Genomic DNA, 8,519 nt, shown 5'->3' on the forward strand with positions numbered 1-8,519 from the left:
CTTTTCGGTATATACACCATGATGAGGGGGCTGCAGTACACCGGTGATTCATTCTTCAACCACCAATCAAGGGCTTCAAAGTCAGGAGGAGGTACACTGGTGCTACTTTCATGTACCTGCAAAATGCGCCCAATAAAAAGTAGGGGCGCCATTGGTACACTAAGGGAAAACACCATAAGTGTCCGGGGCCCCAAACTGTTCAACAGCCTCCCATCAAGCATTAGGGGAATTGCCAATAAACCCCTGGCTGCCTTCAAGAGAGAGCTGGACAGATACCTAAAGTCAGTGCCGGATCAGCCGGGCTGTGGCTCGTACGTTGGACTGTGTGCGGCCAGCAGTAACAGCCTAGTTGATCAGGCCCTGATCCATCGGGAGGCCTGGTCATGGACCGGGCCGCGGGGGCGTTGATCCCGGAATAACCTCCAGGTAACCTCCAGGTAACTGACATTCAAGGTCAAGAGGAGGTACAATGGTTTGCTTTCAAGTACTTATAATCAAGGCCACGAGGAGAGGTACATTGGTGGTACTTTCAAGTACATGTACTTATAATGCCCTTGCTATTGGGTCTAGCCCCTAGTCTTTTTCTTTCTCTGTAATTCTTTTCCACTCCCCGTCTATTTTTCAACTATCGTCACTTCCTCCTCACCCCTAGTGCGTCCCTTCTTCTTCTTCTAAGTACTTGCATTCAAGGTCACGAGGAGGTAATCTGGTGATACTTTCATGTACATATACTCAAGGTTGTGATATACCCAGCAAACTGCATGTATTCATATACGCTTTCATTGAAAAATATCAAACATTTGTTGCCTCTAAAAAAATGTATTTTAATTCTGAGGATGACTCCCCGGGCTGAGTCTAGTTTGTATGCTAGTGAAGCTCAGAACGCTGGAAGGACGATAGTTACACACACACACACACACACACACACACACAAACACACCTCGTATGACATACCCCTTGGCTCCGGGACTAGTCTTGTTGCAAACCTTTGTACCTTCTCTAATTTCTTGACATGTTTGACCAGGTATGGATTCCACACTGGTGCTGCATACTCCAACATGGGCTTGAGTGTGCAGACCCATACTGAAGTATGCATACTGCACATGCAGTGATACCCTGGTTGTATGCAACTGGATGCCCAGATGCATATAACAGAGGTATCTCTGTGGTGGGCAGTGTCCTGGGGAAGGGGGGTGGGAGGACACGTCGGCTGAACCACTGCGTGCCGTAACTAATGGAGTGGGAATTCCCCAAGCGGCTTTTTTTTCTTTGTTACACCCAGGAGTTATTATTCCACCTCTGCTTATTTCAAAACCCAAAGAGTGATGACTCCCTCGTCCAACTACACCTTCAAATGGTTCCGGGAGTCTACCCCGTAAGGTGAACAGAGACAAACAGGTGTAAGGGCACTTGCTCATTCATCTCGCTCATGAAGAATTGAGACACTTATGCAACACATGGGAATCTTTATTGAAGAAACGTTTCGCCACACAGTGGCTTCATCAGTCCAATACAAAGTAGAAATGGGTAAGGAGAGGAGGAGTTTGAGGTAATCAGTCCCTCAACCTGGAATCGATGTGTTCAGTCCATCACTCTTGTAGGAAGTACAGTATAGGGCCAGAGAGGTGGCTTCTATACTGCAGTCAGATGGGTTGAAGCAGGAGGAGGCGGGATCACAGTGGAACCTGCCACTAGTGTAAGTAGGTCGTCGTCCTAAGGTTGGACAAGCGTTGAAGTTTTTGTACCAAGATCCCATGATGTTGCAATGTCTGACAGATGTGATGAATGGTTTTGAAAACCGACAAGTTGAGGGACTGATTACCTCGAACTCCTCCTCTCCTTACCCATTTCTACTTTGTATTGGACTGATGAAGCCACTGTGTGGCGAAACGTTTCTTCAGTAAAGATTCCCATGTGTTGCATAAGTGTCTCAATTCTTCAACTTGTCGGTTTTCAAAACTATTCATCACATCTCGCTCCCTTTGACTGTGAGTCGAGAGCTCTTTTATTGAGCTAAATGCCATCTCGTTTCCATCATGACGGACAGTGCATCTCCTGGCTCTTGTCTGTTGTCTTATAAATCACCTGCTAGTTATTTTTCTGATATTTAAAATTTATTTGGCAAGAAAAAACTCGTATTTATTATTCTCTTCACGGTGCTACGCAGCTCACTGGTGAGAAAATTCGGCTCACTATCGCAAGGTACTGTGCTTAACTTCCCGGGAAGGAGAAACATATGGACAAATTTCCAAACATCACTGCTGCCCCTGCCCACCTGGAGGGTCTACCTGCCCTCCTAGCAGTGAAAATAGGCACTTGTGTTTTAGCCGACTGCTACGGGTCTCACATTAAGAAAAAAATCCATTAAAAATCCATTCCTGGTGAAATGTCACATCCTCGCAAAAAAAAAAAAAAAAAAAAAAACCGTGTGTGTAAGAAGCTCCAATACCAGTAGACCTCTGGTTGTTTTCAAGACGGAGCTGAACAGATACCTAGTCAATCCTGGATCAGCCGGGTTGTGGTTCGTACGTTGGACTACGTGCGGCCAGCAGTAACAGCCTTGTTGATCAAGCCCTGATCCACCAGGAGGCCTGGTCATGGACCGGACCGCGGGGGCGTTGATCCCCGGAATACCCTCCAGGTAGGTAGACCTGCTGAAAGCATTCAAGTGTTAGGTAATAGGTGTCCGGATACCTAATGATGGTAACTAATAAAAAGTAGTATTATCAGTGAATTGTGGCTACAATCTCGAGATTGTATCCGCATTTTTGCATCAACTAAGCCACTCTATTCAATCTGTTCAATTCTGCAACATTCAAAGATACAATTATTTGCTCACTGGGGTACAGATGAAAGCCCTTTGTGATCTCTATATTACCTATTTCCGTCATCGCTGGCAGGATGAGAGTAGTGTACACAATATTCTAACTGGCCCGTTCTACTACCACTACCCACGATTTTTTTATTATTTTTTTTTTTTTTGCTTTTGGTAATACCAGGGAACGTGATCTTTAAGTCCCTGGAATAATGAAAAAGTAGAAAGTATTCACAGAGACTATCTTCAACCAAGATTCTTATTACGATACAAGAATGGCTCGTCATCTGATGTGAGGGTGACGGGTTTATTTATTTCGTGTGCGTTACGGTGTTGTAATTGTTCAGTGTCTGGAAAACATAGTAAAACAGGCACACAAGTTTAATAAACACTGTACAGCGACACAAATAAACCAGGATAGAGACAGTAAAACAGCAGATAAGATGAGCATTGTGGCCCCAAAGTCTGCAGAAGAGGGTCGCAAACTGAGGCCGAAATACAATTGTTTTATTATCCTCATGTGGGTTCGTGTGTACCATAATGAAGTAAGTTCATAAAAAAGGTTTGTTAACATTGTTTTTTATATGCTTTAATTAAAATGCAATTAAAACGAGAGAGAAGTTCAGTAAGGAGCAGAACATTAAAATGATTTCAACTGGAAAATAAACCACGGAACGGGTGGGGTTTCAACCCATGACAAAGAGTTCAAACCCCACCCGTTCCGTGGTTTGTTTACAATCGTGTTATTACGATTTCGTAAGTCATTCACCTGGTACCTGCTAACATATCCCTTGCATGTAGATTCCCTATTGTGTCTAGTACGTGATACACAAAGTCCTAAATCAAACATTAGAGTTCCGAAGTGAAGATGAGATCATTTTCCTTTGTCAGCAGCTCGACGGAGGACATTCTAATAAGTTTTTCCGAGCTGTTTGGAATTCATATGAAGCGTCCGGTACACAGCGAATAAAAGTTCACTTGACCACGCATGAAAAACGTATGCGGGTTACCAAGAGAATCAATTTCAATTCATGGAACTAAGAATAAGTAATGCTTTAATACTCAGCTTAATAGCTAGGTTGTTGTGGTAGTGGTGAGGGTGGTGGTGGTGGTGGTGCCTGGAGGGAGTTGGGGGTGGTGGTGATGGTTCCTGGGGGAGGGGTTGTGGTGGCCGTGGGGGTGGTGGTGGTGCCTGGGGAGGGTGTTATGGTTGTGGTGGTCGTGGGGCTGGTGGTGGGGGTTTCAGGCGGGGTTGTGGTGGTCGTGGGGCTGGTGGTGGTGGTTCCTGGCGGGGTAGTGGTGGTGGTGGTTCCTGGCGGGGTTCTGGTGGTGGTGGTGATTCCTAGCGGGGTTGTGGTGATCGTGGGGCTGGTGGTGGGGGTTCCTGGTGGGGTTGTGGTGGTCGTGGGGCTGGTGGTGGTGGTGGTGGTTCCTGGCGGGGTTGTGGTGGTCGTGGGGCTGGTGGTGGTGGTGGTGGTTCCTGGCGGGGTTGTGGTGGTCGTGGGGCTGGTGGTGGTGGTGGTGGTTCCTGGCGGGGTTGTGGTGGTCGTGGGGCTGGTGGTGGTGGTGGTGGTTCCTGGCGGGGTTGTGGTGGTCGTGGTAGTGGTGTCGGTCGGTTCATCCGTCAGAAAACACAACTGTCTCTCATCACGGGTATTACGATGACCAGTTACCTGGTATACCATCTGCTGGCCTGGGAGAGTAAGAATAGTGTATGTATACAGACAATCAGTTAATGAACACATTTAGATACTTCATTTAAGCAACGTTTCACTTCCCCGGGAGCCTTATCAAAACTCAACGATAGACTAATAAAGCTCCCGGAGAGAGAAACGTAGCCTATATTAAATATTCATATGTTGTAAACGTACACATTTACCTTGATCCACTAGCCTATTGCAGCTACATAAAATAAAACAAGGGTTTACTACACAGTAGCGTAACTTAAACTGATGACAATATACTGACTGCGCAGTCAAAAAGAGTTCGGAAATTGCATTTGTTTTTGTATTTTAATCAGGGGGGAGGAAACGCTAAACCTGTAGGGATCAAGTAGTGCCTGGGGGGAGGGGGAGAAAAAAATGGAGGGCGAATCAGGTTTGATCCTAGGAAGGGGAGGATAAGTCCACAGTTCCGTGGTTGAAGACCATCTCCTTTGATGGGTGGGGAAAGCAGTCGTCTTCACCTAGAACAAGTAATGCCAAGAGGAAACAACAGCGGGGCCAGGAGCTGTGAATTTACCCCTTCAAGACGGAAGACAGCAATGGCGGTCGAGGCAGAAGTAGTGACAGAGCCAGGAACAGTAAGAGACAGTAATAAACAAATATAAGCCTGTAATAATTAAAGACAAAGAGAGTCTTAGAGACAGTATTAAAGACAGGCAGTAACAAAGACGGTATTAAAGACAGGCAGTAACAAAGGCGGTATTAGAGACAGGTAGTAACAAAGACATTATTAGAACCAGACTGTATTCGAGACAGACAGTGTTAGGTATAGACACTAACAAAGACAGTATTAAAGACAGGCAGTAACAAAGACAGTATTAAAGACAGGCAGTAATAAAGACAGCATTAGAACCAGACAGTATTAGACAGAGACAGTAACAAACACAGCATTAAAGACAGTAACAAAGACAGTATTAGACACATACAGTAACAAAGACAGTATTAGAGACATACAGTAACAAAGACGGTATTAGAAACAGTAACAAACACACCATTAGAAACAGTAACAAACACAACATTAGAAACAGTAACAAAGACAGTATTAGAGACAAACAGTAATAAAGACAATATTAGAGAGAAACAGTAACAAAGACAGTATTAGAGACAGTAACAAAGACAGCATTAAAGACGGGCAGTACAAAAACAGTACTAGAGACAGTCAGTAACAGACGTGGTAACCGGATTGTACCTCAGACGATTATAGTCACATAACAAAAAAGACCACTAAATCGTAAATAACTAATTAGTATTGATATCCGAAATTGTTACACGTAACCCAAGACCCTCTTGCACACATATTCAAATGCATATTTAAATAAGCTATGATTACTGTGAGGGGAAACATCTGCTCCTGAGGCAGAAATAGAAACTTTCCGTCGTGCTATGACAAAGGTGTTGAAGGAGGAGGCACCACCTTTGAAGGATGGAACACCCTGAGGCACTGAGTTGGGGTAAATGGGGGTAGACTAAGGGTGTGGTGGTGACTGCCTGAGTATATATACAAGGTCGGGTGCCCACCTGGGCTAGTCACTGCTGATCCCTGTCCTCAATCATGAAGGTAAGCGCGTTGCCTTGTATTGTCCTGAATCTCTACATTGTTGTACTGCATATTGTTGTGCTGTGTAGCTAAGATTAAAAAATATTGGAAACATATATATATTTATATAATCCACTAGAGTTACATTAAAGAATTTGCTTAACTATATAACTTTAATGCTATTTATATTATTCAGTAAAGTATTACATTAGAAATATCAGATTTAATGGACACAGTGTGTCTTAAGTTTCTGGTTTAATCTTCAACTGACCGGCATTGTTGGCCACAAGCCGCTTGGGTCCCACTTTATCTACTAATTACTAATACAATCATAGCTAAGTGCTAAACCTACAAGGGTCATACAGCACTGCAGGGTAGAGTGTGCTGAAGGTGTAATATGCCTGTCCAGACTGTATCTACTCATGAAATCATTTATAGGTTTTGCCTATACATTTACCTTGATGTATTTCCTTACCTTCCTGTAGTTCATCTGAGGGTCTAGCTTCCTTGTCCTGGTCCCTCTTGTGTCAGTCTTTTCTTGTCTACCCAATCAATGTTTCCGCGGTATATTTTACATCTAAATCACATTTTACATCTATATGATATTTGATGACTTTCTCTCATTCAATGACGCGATGCTTATTATCTTTGGTCTTTCTTTGTACTTCACTTCTGGGACTAAATAACAAATCCCTGTTTTTTCAAGCTCCAGATCATAACTAAGTGTGAACTCAACACAAATGTACAGCAAATGCATTTGTTAGTGTTGCAGAGAGGCAATTAGTACGGTTTTCTATGGTGTTGCTTCCCTCTAAATCTAAGGTGGTTGAGTTTTCCCAAATCCCTCCTTGTGTGCGCGTGCTTTTTGTTTGTGTATACATTTTGTATTTGTGTGATCCAGCTCCAGTTTACGGTTGTGTGTGTGTGTGTGTGTACTCACCTATTTGTACTTGCAGTGGTCGATTCATAGCTCCTGGCCCCGCCTCTTCGCTGGTCGCTACTAGGTCCACTCTCTTACTTCTCCAGGAGCTTTATCGTACCTGTGTGTGTACTCACCTAGTTGTGGTTGTAGGGTCGATACCTAGCTTCTGGCCCCGCCTCTTCACTGGTTGCTGCTAGGTCACTCTTCCTGCTCCATGAGCTTTATCATACCTCTTGTGTACATGCGTGTCCAAGTAAACTCATTGATATGTCTATATAATGTTTGAAATAGGCTCAATGTTAATAAAATAATTTAATTTTCCGAAGACATCTTTTACTTTAGGATTGAATGAAAATTTTATTTTTATGTTATTGATCAATTATAATTATTGACAGAGATGTGTTTATTATTTTAATAATTATGTATTTCTAACAAAATTGGTTATGGGCATTTAGGTGCCTTTGTTGCAGAGGTATCACTTGCATGGTGTATTTACACAGCCCTTTCTCATCCCTTCCAGATTATCCTTGCTCTCTGCCTTCTTGGCTTGGCGTCTGCCGCCACAGTCTTCACCCCCTACTCATATGGAGCCATACCCTTCCCGTATTCCTACGGAGCCTTCCCCTACACCCAAGGAGTTCTTCCTTACAACCATGGAGTCCTTCCCTACTCCATACCCTTCACTGGAGGCGTCATCCCCTACAGCGGTGCTGTACCCACTGTATACTCTCTGCCTCTGCAATACAAGCCCATTGAAACCAAGATTGTGCAGCCAGGTTACGTAGCCAAGACTCCCGGTGCTACACACATCGCCCCTCTTCCCGCTGGCTTGGGTTATGCTTCCCACCACATCAACACAGCCGCTGCCCCTGGCACTGACTAGACGACCCACACACAAGCCTGGATGACCCACACACGCCTGGATGACCCAAGCACCAGCAGGCGACTGTGTGCAGTACACCTAGGAAGGCCTACCATCACTGACCCAGACATTCTAAATGCACACATCCGTCTGTACGACTAAAGTACGCTAAGTCAGACATCGCTCTCAGCAAAACACACGAAGATAGCAGCAGAGTATTTTTGTATTCAGAATGATTTCTGTCTTTGATAAATTTCCCATCATGACATGAAGATACTACTTTGTTTGATGATAACTATACCAATAAATTCATAAAATTTAAAAGTGAGTTTTAAACATTTATACACCCACCTTGAACATAAATAAATATATGATGTACGTTACGTCGAGCGTTATAACGAGAATGGTTAATGAGAGGCACTCCTTAGCATGGCTGGTGTCGCCACGCTAACTTTGAGAAAACTTTCCCTCATTTCTTATTGCTACTCTTGGAACATTGCATAGCTCCTGATGACGCACAGAGAAGTGTGAAACTATTTGAGCTAAAGATTTCCCCCCCCCCGGTGGATTGTCTTGCATTGTTAACATCTCCTGTCTGTGATTCTTTTACACACACACACACACACACACACACACACACACACACACACACACACACA

General features: G+C 44.0%; 1 protein-coding gene across 1 annotated transcript; it reads left to right on the top strand.

Annotated features, from left to right (window-relative positions):
- Positions 1-5,980: 5,980 nt before the first annotated feature.
- On the top strand, positions 5,981-8,184 carry LOC128699527 (uncharacterized). Its single transcript, XM_070090199.1, has 2 exons — positions 5,981-6,097; positions 7,519-8,184. Exons 1-2 carry the CDS (start codon positions 6,092-6,094, stop codon positions 7,879-7,881), a joined length of 369 nt encoding a protein of 122 aa, XP_069946300.1. The 5' UTR covers positions 5,981-6,091; the 3' UTR covers positions 7,882-8,184.
- Positions 8,185-8,519: the final 335 nt, after the last annotated feature.

This window comes from Cherax quadricarinatus, chromosome 31 (assembly GCF_038502225.1).
Source record: "Cherax quadricarinatus isolate ZL_2023a chromosome 31, ASM3850222v1, whole genome shotgun sequence".
NCBI classification, from domain to species: domain Eukaryota; kingdom Metazoa; phylum Arthropoda; class Malacostraca; order Decapoda; family Parastacidae; genus Cherax; species Cherax quadricarinatus.